This window comes from Hydra vulgaris, chromosome 14 (assembly GCF_038396675.1).
Source record: "Hydra vulgaris chromosome 14, alternate assembly HydraT2T_AEP".
NCBI lineage: Eukaryota > Metazoa > Cnidaria > Hydrozoa > Anthoathecata > Hydridae > Hydra > Hydra vulgaris.
In genome coordinates, this window is record NC_088933.1 from 39807287 (window position 1) to 39819661 (window position 12375).

The window sequence follows — 12375 nt, forward strand, 5'->3', positions numbered from 1 at the left end:
TATCATTTTTTTGGATAAATAAAATTGAATACACCCAAATAAAATAAATTTTATGTATATAAAATTATATTATTGCAATCCAGTTAATCAATTTTAAAATCCACCATTATAAAATTAATAAAAAATAGACTACAATAACTTAGGTTTCCAAAGTTCAATTTATACTCTTTTGTGCATTAACATTTATGTTATTTTAATCAAACTATATATATATATATATATATATATATATATATATATATATATATATATATATATATATATATATATATATATATATATATATATATATATATATATATATATATTTATATATATATATATTTATATATATATATATATATATTTATATATATATATATATATATATATATATATATATATATATATATATATATATATATATATTATTTGCACACCATTTATTACTATTTTGTTTTTATTACATTTTAATACTATTTATACTATTTTGTTTTAATTAAAAATTGTTTTTTTTTTTAATTTAATTCTAATTATTAATTTGCAGGTTTTTATTTCTTTAAATAAATTGAGTTTAAACCAAAATTATCCAAAAATGGTAATTCAGAAAAAATAGAAAAACCTGCTTTTTGCATGTACAATTTTATAAGTATTTTTTTTTTCAATGTAATGTTCCTAATTAGCTAAAGAAAGAAAAAAAATTGTTATGGGTATTCAAAACAAAAAAAGTGCTCAAAACAAAAAAATAATATGTATGAAGTTGTATCTTTGGTCCTTTATGGTTTCTTATTTGCATTAACGATTTTTCTTGCAATTATACATCTAAAGTGACTCTTTTTGCTGATGACTGAACTTTAGACTCCTGTCTAAAGTTCAGTCATCAGCAAAAAGAGTCATCTGAAAAACAGTCTACTTTATTCCATTGCTTACAACAGGCAGCCAATATTGAATCTGATCTTCTGTAACAGATTGGGACTTGCAGTAGCTTGTAATTTTTAACTCCAACATAACTCAGTTATTTAGTAAAAGCAATTGTCATAATACTTTTGGCGTTCCTATATTCCTCTTGCAGAGTCCTCTTCTTTACTTTTTCTTAAATTATCATTCACTATTGACCTCTCATAGAAACCATATATACAATTGATTGCAAAGTTAGCATATGCTATAGTTGTTTCTCTTTATTGTGCTTGCTGTTATCTTACTCCTGATTCCATTCTTTACTTCTACAAATCTCATTTATCCCTGTATGGAATACTGTTGTTATATTTGGATTGGTTCTTTTAATGGTATTCTTTCTCTTTTAGACTGCTTTTAAAATAATATCATGGTTGCTGCTCAAAGGAGCTATCATCTCTAGTTCCATCAAGCAAAACTCATTCTTGTTTGACTTGTCATTCAGCAAAGTTGTATCTTTTTATTGTAAGCTCCAAAATATTTTATTTTACATGCTCTAAAAAATTTTGCATGCTCTAAAAATTTTATTTGTGAAGTTTTTTTCTGCACTTCAACCCTTTGGAACTCCTCTCTTCCCACTTAATATATCCCCTCTTAATGTTTCTATATACATAAAAATATTAAGAAGGGATATATATATATTCCTTAATATTTATATATATAGAAACATTAAGAGGAAATATTTCAGTCAGTCACTACTAAAACAACAGGACGCGAAACTCTTATTTCATGTAGTTTTGACAATAGGGCCAATGAAAAAAAATGCAAAACACTTCTATTATTAAACAATAATTATCAATAAAAATATAATAAAAAAATTTTATGGCTTAATTATTTATCTCTATTTTCAAACTAAAATTAAATTGTGTTGATTAAGTGTTAAGAATAAAACAACTTTTTACAAAGAAACTGTAAATAACTTTAAATTAGCTCTAAATAATCATTTTTTAAAGACACTGTTAATGAATTAACTAATCATTATTTATCATACTATATGATATTCATATCATATTAATAAATACATAATTAAAAATAAATTTTAAATCAAATAAATGTAAAACCATAAATACATTTCAAAGCTTTATTAATTAGATCACCAACAAAAACTAAAAGATCAGACCACTAAGTATTGAGTCTTTTTCTGTCCTCAATGTTAAATAAAACAATATCAGATGTATCATCAAGCCCAGTGGGCATGCGTTGTCAGGAGGTTGTCCATATTACGTCTGAAGGACGTTACCCAGATGACACATGCCCTCTAGAAGGGTCATAACACCTTTCAACAGTTAGTTATTATTAAGATAATTTTTGTAATATCTATACTGTCTGTTTCTAAATCAAACAGTAATGTTGAATCCAAGAATAAAAATAATTTCTTTAAATAAAAAATACATTAAAAACGTTTTTCAGACTTTGGAACGCTGTTAAACAGTAGGTAACAAAAATGAATAAACTGGAAAAGAGTATCAGCAGGATAATGCAATTTGCCAAGTGAAACATAATCTGTGAATTCAGAACTAGTTGACTGTTGTTGTATCAATAATGCGCTGCTTCTTTGCTGCTGCTGATCTTTTGCTATACATAACCAGCCATATAAAAAAGAGCAGCATTCGCCTGATCATTAATAGATTCATTGTCTGCATTAAACATTCGAAATAAATAATATCCTTTAATAATATCCTATCTAAATAAATAATATCCTCTTCCATTAGATCCATTGTGCAACAGTCTGAATGAATGGGTGAGCGATAAAAGTCAGTTACATCCAAAGAAACAAGTTTGCTGAATAATTTTAACTGCTGAAGGTGCTAACTGTTCAATACTTGTTCTGCTGAGATAAAATAATTTCCACCACTTAGTTGTCTACAGATAAGCAAAAAATTTACAAAAAGATAAGACTAAATAAATTGAGTTGAACCTAGTATTAAATTATGGGTTAAAAAAGCAATTGTCAAATAAAAATTTATTGTTAAACTTATATATGTTAAAAATGATTACTTTTAAATAAATAAATGAGATATTTATTTTTTAGATTTTAAATCTACACTATTTTCTTAACTACATGTAACAGAAAAATAATTTTACCTATAGATGCCGAATTCACCTTTAAGACGATTTGTTTGAATAATACCAGGAAGAACATAACGGTGATCTTCTGAAAGCAGTTTTTTTATTAATTCTATCAATCCTTGTAGGGTGTTAACTAAATCATGTTTTGTTTCTGGTGTAAAAGTATTATGATGCTTAAATCCCTTTCCCTCTGACATCTTGGAAGTTGCATCAGCAAATGCTAAGATTTCTTAAAATCCAAGGTCATCGAGTGTCTGGAATGGAGACCTATTGGTATCATTAAGTAAAACATCACAACCTTTCTTCTTTATATTTGGCATGTTCCATAATGAAACAATTGGTGTCAAAAACCAGTTAGTTCTCAAATTTAGCTAATCTCAATGCTGCAACGGTTTTTGCATTAAATACAGTAACCATGTTTGCAACATTTTGTCTATCAATCAAACTAGGGTACACTGACTTGCATGAAAACTTTGTAGTTTTGGCAACACACAATTTCTGTCCGTTATATAATTGAACAATGTGCGACCAATCACCAGAGAGAGGTGGATTATTAATTTTTAAACTAATTGTTTGTGTTTTTTCCATAAACCAATTGTTTCTTACATTTTTGAACAAGTGAACTGGGTCGTGTAGCATAATAACTGGTTTTTCTTTTTCTATAATGCCTTGCCATGGAAAACTCTTATTAACAACAAAACTTTGGTAAACACTTCGATTTGTAGGATGGTTATCTGATAAGAGACACAATAATTCTCCTCCTGCATCAACTATTTGTTTATTTATGTTTATGATCAAATCACGAAAAAAGTCTACTGCCAGTTTGAATATTTTTAAAATTCTAAAAACAAAAGGTTTATCAAACATAGGTTTAATCATAAAGACTAATAATGTTTTTGCAATTTTAGTGGGATTGTCCTCACTATATCCAATGAGGTGTCCTCCTCTGAAACTAACACTTGGTTTAATATACATCTCATCGAAGAGAAGACAGCAATGCTTTTCAGAACTATTGAAATTTTCAAAAACAACTTTGATTGTATCATTGCATTCTTTTACATTTTCAACTTCTCCAGCTTTTCCTAGGTTTGAAATGAGAGTCTTTGGACTCGGCGAACAAAGCAGACTTTTTAAATGTCGATAACAGCATCTGGAGGATAAATACAATTCAAGTGAAAGACATATACATAAAGTAGAAAAGCGACATCAATTTAGACAATAAGTGGTGAGGCGTAGTTGTTCAATGAGGAAAGAAATTTCTTTTTATGTATTATCAATTTGACTAATCAGACTTAATACCTCATCTTTTATTTCAGGACTAGAGGTACAAACTCTTTTAACAATAGCTTTAAGCTGTGACCACTGAGTAGGACAATAAGAAAAACTGAGCAGGTCATAGCAGTTAACTTTAGTATGCTTACAATAAATATTAACTCGACATAAATGACAATTAATTTCAACAGAAAATATTGTTTCAGGCAGACATGATCAAGAAACATCAAACAATATGACTTTTGAATTTTCAATGAATGCAATGTGTTGAGGATATCTAAAATAGATTTAATAACGAGTAAACTTTAAATCAAAATAAACAAGTTTCATGAAACAAAGAAAAAATCATTAGTGTTACCTTTCTTTTATTTCAGACTATTATTTCAACATCATAAAATCTAATTAAATCAATTTGATTAAAATCATCCATTTCATCAGGTATTGCATTTCGTGATGTTAAAGAAATTTTATTTATATTTGTAGATCTTGGTTGTGTTGAGGTTGTTTGGCGCACCATTGAAGATGTACATCCAGGAAAAATAGATGGGGGATCAATAGGAACCTTAAAAAAGATATTAATAAAATTAGTCATTATAAGATTTATCAATAAAATCAAATTTAAGGATGCTTACCTCAAGCTTTGATCGAGGAGGCTTGTGCATTTTGTAGCCTGGTGGCCAGTGTTTTTCACACACTCATATTTGAAGTTACTTTTTCAAACACATTTGGAATAAATGACAACCAATATTGTAACTTTTGTGTGTCTCTTGGAAACTAAACATGAAGCTTTTCCTCTGAAGTTGATGTTAAATAATTTGTTGTACAATTAACTATTGAACATTTTCTTGACATGACTATAACTAACAATAGTAACACCATTATTATTTATTATAAATATGACATAACACTTTGTAGCATTTAATACATTCATAGCTTAAAATAAATTACTTAAATTACTAGCTACTTAATGCAATTTTTTAATTTTACTACTTTAAAAAATCAAAAATCTCCGGGTTTTTTAATGAAACTAGCAACCTTTTCCACCTTTCCAACCTTTTTTTGTTTTTGAAAAATGGTTGTAAATATCTCCCATATTTTCAATTGCATTAATCTATATTTTATCAGTACAATACTGATAAAAAAATATATACATAATATGTGAAATTTAAATTTATATCTAAATTTACTTTTCACATAGTTATCTAAATTGTGAATATAATTAGACAAATGTAAGTTTTTCATAACTTCTTTGTTAAATCAAACTAGCATCGCCATTTACAATCGGCCCTGTCGTTGTTTTAGCATCGATTTGAAGTTTCACATCCTGTTATTTTAGTAGTCCCTGATTTCAGTCATAACATTAGACAGATTAAGATACATATAAAATTATATGAAATTATTATAAAATGTTTAAATTTAAATCTTAAGTTACTAGATTTACCAGTGAAAATAAAGAAAGTAATTAACCTTAAAAATGAAACTAAAAGAATGATTAAATTTTTTAAATATGTTTTTTTGCTTTATTAGGTTTGCATATTCAGAACTGATAATGGTAGAGGATGGGGTTTAAAGACAAGGGAATTTATTCCCAAAGATATGTTTGTTGTAGAATATGTTGGAGAAGTAATTACAAGTGATGATGCAGAAAGAAGAGGAAAGTTGTATGATGAACGTCAGCAAACATACTTGTTTGACTTAGATTTTAATGGAGATCCAACGTTTACTATAGATGCTCATGAATATGGAAATGTTTCTCATTTTATTAATCATTCTGTAAGTAGTCCAAGTTTTAATAATATAATATATATATATACAGGCCTCGGCAGGGGGTGAGAGCTTTAGCTCTTGGCCACACTCTCCTAAAGTGTTTTACAGGATCAATTTACAGCTCTCGCATAAGTATAATTTTGTAATGAATTTTAAACTAATTTTTCTCTTCTCTATTTTTACATAATAATCTGAAAAATTAAAAATTTTGGCTCACACACCTCGTATATAAAAAAGTTCAAGTTTAAGACTTTTTGCTCAATTGCGATTGTTTATTTTTTTGACAAATAGTTCTTGATTTTTTTTGTATTGCTTGAGATTATATTTTAACTATACAAATAACTAACAACTTGTCGACTTCATAATATAAGTTATTTATACTATAATAAATTTTTTGCTTTGGTAAAACAGAAATTGAGTATTATAAATACGTATATGATAATTACATAATAATAGTATAAAGTTATAAAAGTTATAACAAAAGTCAAAAGATCAATTTTTTAAACAAACAAAAAAATCAGTGATGTACTAAAACTTTTATGAATAAAACACCCTTAAATAATTTATCAAATCTGTAGATTGCGTATATTATGAAGGCTATTTTGCCTATTACAAAATGGAGAAGGCGACCTTCGACTAAAAAAAGTTAGTTTTTCTTGGTATGCTTTTATTCTTTTGTTTAAATCAAAAAAGTTTAGCCCAAACGTTTGTTTTTTTTAACATTCTTTTTAAGGTGAACACAACATGTCTTTACAGTTTCGGATTCTTATGATGACATTGTAAAATTTTCTATTAAATAAGTAATTTTAATAATGAATATAAAGCTAGTGTGAAAACCCAAAGAAAAAAAAAAAAAAAATATATATATATATATATATATATATATATATATATATATATATATATATATATATATATATATATATATATAAATATACTAAATTATAGTATTGTATTATCATATTAATATAATGATTTTTATTTTCTGAATATATACTTTTAATATATGCTATATTTCAGTTTATCAATATAATATTAAGTGAGAAAAGCAACGATGTTTATTTATATAGGGCACTAAATAATGAACAAAAATACATTAAATTGTTAAAAAATACTTTAGTTTATACCTTATCCTCTTTAAGTTTCTATGATTTAATAAGGTTTAACCGTCTAAGGTTTAACCATCTTCAAAAAAGGTAACCATCTAGTTTTTTCATAGTATAACTAAAATCAAAATAGCCATGTTGCCATGTTGTTGTTTTTTTTAATTATTTTTTACTATTTTATCATTTCATTTATCGAATTATTTTAACGGTCGAAAATTGCGTGACGTAATTTATGGACGACCTCTTTTCTTTCTTCCTTCTAGGAATAAATATAAAAAGAATGAAAATAACAAACTTATGACATCCTTTCCTCTTTCTGTCACTCCTTTTTTTTTTCATTTTGTGATCATCTGCTTGAAAAACAAATTTTTTTTTCATTTTCATCTGCGCATCTATCATTAAGTTATTACAAATTTGTTTAAAGTATATGCTTTGATATATTTGTTTACAAGGTATTTGTTTACAAGATATGTTTAAATTCAACCATTTGTTAAAAATAAAAAATCTAGTAATGTTTAAAGTATTTGTTCATATTTTTATTTGTCATTGATTATTTAAATTGATATTTATTTTGACTAATTACTGAAGTTATTGTTCTAGTGCGATCCAAATCTACGCGTTTTTACAGTATGGGTGGATACCCTTGATCCTCGTCTACCTCGTTTAGGGTTATTTGCTCTTCGGGATATAAAACAGGGAGAAGAGTTAACATTCGATTACACCTGCGGACAAAAAGAATCAAAAACGTCTAACGAAATTAAAATGTACTGCGCTTGTGGCGCACCTAATTGTAGAAAATATTTGTTTTAAATTTGTATTTTATGATTTATTTACTTAACGAAATGATTCTAAAGCTTTTATTATTTAATTTATAGGAGACAGTAAAAACTATTTTTTTTAAAAATGAAGTTTTGAAATTTATTGTTGTTGCCTCCAATTGATCTATATTCGAAATATGTTTAGTTAGGCAATAAAAGGTTGAATATTGAATTTTATCATACCATTTTATCATAAATCGGAGTTACAAACTAATACGAAAAAATCAATTATTCACACGAAGTTACGAAGTAATCTGTTATCGATTAGTAAGAAATTTAAAGCTATATAAAAGAAATGTAAAACTTTAAAACAAAGATAAATTAAAATGAGAAAATATAAAACTATATAATTAACTATAATATTTTTTACTCTGGTATTATTTAAAAATAAAATAAAATTCATAAAAGTTTTATTGTAGAGGAAGACGAAGGGAGATAAGAAATGGGTAAAGACTCGACAAAAAAATTAAAAATTGGCAGCGAAACTGTATATATTGCTTGTTAACAATTAGTACTTCTAAACACTATCGGATGGACACGGAAAAATCCCGTCAACTTTAAATTGAGACTTCTCTTAAACCACAAATACTTTTTATTTCTTTTATTTTTTTATTAAACTTTAGTCCTGCTCCTCCCTCCTTTTCTTTAATTGTGGTTATAAACTTTTGTTTACGAATGAATGATTTGCAAAATATTTTGGAAACAAGTTAAGGTGCGTAAAAAAGCTGATTGTAAAAAAGTTCTGATATTTTTTTTTTTTTTTTTTTTTGCGAAAGTCCATCGACTTCATATCGCTTGATTGCTAAACATACCAATGTCCCAAAATATACTGTCGAATATGGTCAAAATATATAACCAGTCACAGCGAGATCATGCTAGAAAATTCAAGACTTCGCGTTCTTATATCAAAAAAGCACTTCATAAGAAAAATACACGAGAAGCCTAAATGATGAAACTATAAGAAATTGATACGCAAAGAAGTTGTTTAAAATAAAGCGGATAAAAGTATGTGCTTTTTGAAGACAACGAAACAAATTGCAAGGCAGATTTTTCGCAACTTTCTTGTCAACAACTTTACTATGAGAACAAATATAAGCCTGTCAATGATCAATTTAAATATATTGGACGAGGAAAATTTGCATCTAAGTTCCTCGTGTGGCAAGTTGTTTGTAGCTGTGGTATGCAGTCCTCTTGTTTTGCCACTAAGAAGACCTTAACTGCCAATCTCTACATCAAAAAATGCCTCCAAAAATACTTTTGCCATTTGTGATACAAGAAAAAAATCTGCGAAATGACGGCATCAACCCTCTGTAAAATTCGATTTCTTGCCAAACAGCCCATCAAGCCCCTTAAAATTAAGTTGAAACTCAAATTGATGTAAACACATTTAAGGTGGTTCAACATCAAACTAAAAAAATTTTTTGGAAACTAAAAATTTTTTTGAGTTTTTCAATTTTGCCTTAAATATGTGTCAAATTAATCAAAGACCCAGTGAAAAATAAAACCGCGTCCCACATGGGTTCCGTGTGGGATTGATGGGATTTTCATGGGACGGATTTTCCCATGTGGTATCCGTATGGAAATTTGTCACCTTAAACCCATGTGGGTAATCCCACATGGGTTACATGTGGGAACCATATGGTATTTACACACATGGGAAATCCCACGTGGGTTTCCGATGGGATTTGCATGGGAATTAATTTGAAAGCTGGAAACTAAAAAAAACTGTTAAAAAAAAACTAAAAAAAAATTTTTTAAATTGACATTGCATTGCGTTACATTTATATTGTGTGAAAATATTTTATAATAATATAGAGAATGGCAAGCAAGTATGTAAGAACCACGAATAATGTTTATCTTTCTTTATAGAAATAAAATTAAGATTTGTGCAAATAGACGTATTATTAGGATAATATAATAGTTATTTGAATATAGATCTTAATTAAATTATTTGCAAACAATTAACTGATGCAAGTTGAAATGTTGTCAAAAACCAATCTTGCGTGCATGGGACACTGCAATGTCCCACAAAGAAATGCAGGTCAAAGAATTCCCAATTTTCTTTATGGAAAAAAGAAAAAAATAGGATAGAGATGGGTTTCTGTAACTTTTTCAATGCTCCAAAACTTTTAACTTTAGATATAATAAGGTCCTTAAGACTTAAGGGACTAACGAACTACATTGAGGAACAAAAACAGGATATTTACAGAAACTTTTCAATTTTTAATCTGGAGTACCACAGTGTTATTGGGAATAAAGCCTCTGGGTCCAGTTTTCAATGTAATATGATCTAAAGTAATGTTTAAATAAAATAATATGCTTTAAAATGCATATAGTTATATATTTAACTCCTGATAGTTAACTATATGAATAACTAGTTATACATATAATTTGTTATAAATACTTATTTTTTAAGGTTATGCTTGAACAAATTAGTACCAATTTTATATTTATTGGTTCAAATTTATCAGTTAGTACTATTTTTTACTACAGTAAGAATGTTTATCATTGTTGAACGTGATTTTATTAGTAACTTAATTTTATTTTCAACATATTTTGACAACACCCTTTACATTTTAAATGATGACAGCTTTACTTTTCTATTGATGTTAAATTTATTGCGTTTCAATAACTCAGATTGAATCTTACCTGAACTATTGTAAGCTTTGTATGGGTTTGTTGTATATCAAATGGTGTTGTAAATAAAGTAAAAATAATATATATATATATATATATATATATATATATATATATATATATATATATATATATATATATATATATAACATTAAAACAATAAAATTGACACATAATTTCACTTTAAAATGAATACCATTAACATTGTGATGATATTAGCATTAGGAAACTAGTATTTATCTATTATTATTATACTATAAATAAATAGTTTTTTAATTCATTTTATAAAATAGAGAGTGACAACTGATAATTAATGGAAATAAATACAAATTATAAAAATCATGTAAACTTCATTTATTATTTCTAAATACTATATTAATGTTAGTCTACAAAGTTAAAATCAATTTAAATTAATTTGTTATTAGTTCTTTTGCGATTCGCACTTCCACTTCTGTCTCTCAAATTTATAAAATAGGTGGTCAAAGCTTGCTCATTAGGTAGGTTCTCAGCATAACAATGCTTTTTTCTTACACTTTCGAAAGAGAAATATGGTAAATTGATTAATTATTTTACCTAAATTATAGGGTCATCTATGCATAATGATGTCAGATGATGACCCGTTAATTGAACACCTTCACCCTTTATCAAACTCAGTCAATTTTTTGCCATCTCCCATTAAAATGATGTCAGTTTTTGTTATCATATTATGATGGTATATCTGAATTGTTAATATAATATAAAAAATGCATATACCATCAATTTTTTTCTGGTTCAATTATACATTTATTCTCAACAGTACTAAAAGTAAAAAAAAAAAACATAAACTGTTCTTTCAGATAAGCAAGCTAATTTCTGAATTTAAATTGTTTTTCCTATGATCCTCTACAGTTTTAAGCAACAAAAGCAAAAAGTTTTTAGACCGCATTGTTGGTGTAAATACCTCTAAAACCTGCTCATAACTAGCATAAACTGTTTTACTTTTTTTTTAAATAAAATATTTTACTTTTTTTTTTAATTCAATTTTTTAATTGACATTATTTTGGTCTCAGCATCCTCTCCCCATTGTCAATTATTGTTAAACTCACACTGCCCCTCTATCTACTGGCATCATTTATGGATGATCCCATAGCCTCAATACTATATATATATATATATATATATATATATATATATATATATATATATATATATATATATATATATATATATATATATATATATATATATATATATTATTTTTACTTTATTTACAACACTATTTGATATACAACAAACCCTTATAAAGCTTACAATAATTCAGTTAAAATTCAATCTGAGTTATTGAAACGTAATAAATTTAACATCAATAGAAAAGTAAAGCTGTCATCATTTAAAATGTAAAGGGTGTTGTCAAAATATGTTGAAAGTAAAGTTAAGTTACTAATAAAATCACGTTCAACAATGATAAATATTCTTACTGTAGTAAGAATTAGTACTAGTTAACAAACTTGATCAAATAAATATAAAATAGTGAAAAAACAATGAACAAATAAGAACTTGAACTTGAACTAAATCTTGAATTTGAATTAATTGGTACTAATTTGTTCAAGCATAACCTTAAAAAATAAGTTTATATAATAAATTTTATATATAACTTGTTATACATATATTAACTATCAGGAGTTATATGTATAACTGCATGCATTTTAAAGCATTTTATTTAGTTTATATGTTACTTTAGATCATATTACTTTGAATACTGAACCCAGAGACTTTATTCCCAATTACACTGT

At 26.4% G+C, this 12375-nt stretch overlaps 1 protein-coding gene and 1 long non-coding RNA gene across 3 annotated transcripts in view; one reads left to right on the forward strand and one right to left on the reverse strand.

Moving 5' to 3' along the window:
- The window catches only part of LOC100204516 (histone-lysine N-methyltransferase SUV39H2), a 30810-nt gene extending 22809 nt beyond the window's left edge, over positions 1-8001 (forward strand). For both annotated transcript variants that reach the window (XM_065818547.1, XM_065818548.1), the window contains exons 3-4: positions 5803-6048; positions 7749-8001. In XM_065818547.1, coding sequence (XP_065674619.1) covers positions 5803-6048; positions 7749-7958 — 456 coding nt within the window. In that variant the 3' untranslated portion in view covers positions 7959-8001. The remainder of the gene's footprint in view (positions 1-5802; positions 6049-7748) is intronic.
- Positions 4663-5042, reverse strand: LOC136091246 (uncharacterized). The gene is made up of 2 exons (XR_010643830.1): positions 4908-5042; positions 4663-4837 (listed from the first exon to the last, which is right to left on the reverse strand). It is a non-coding gene; the product is annotated as an uncharacterized LOC136091246 (long non-coding RNA).
- Positions 8002-12375: the final 4374 nt, after the last annotated feature.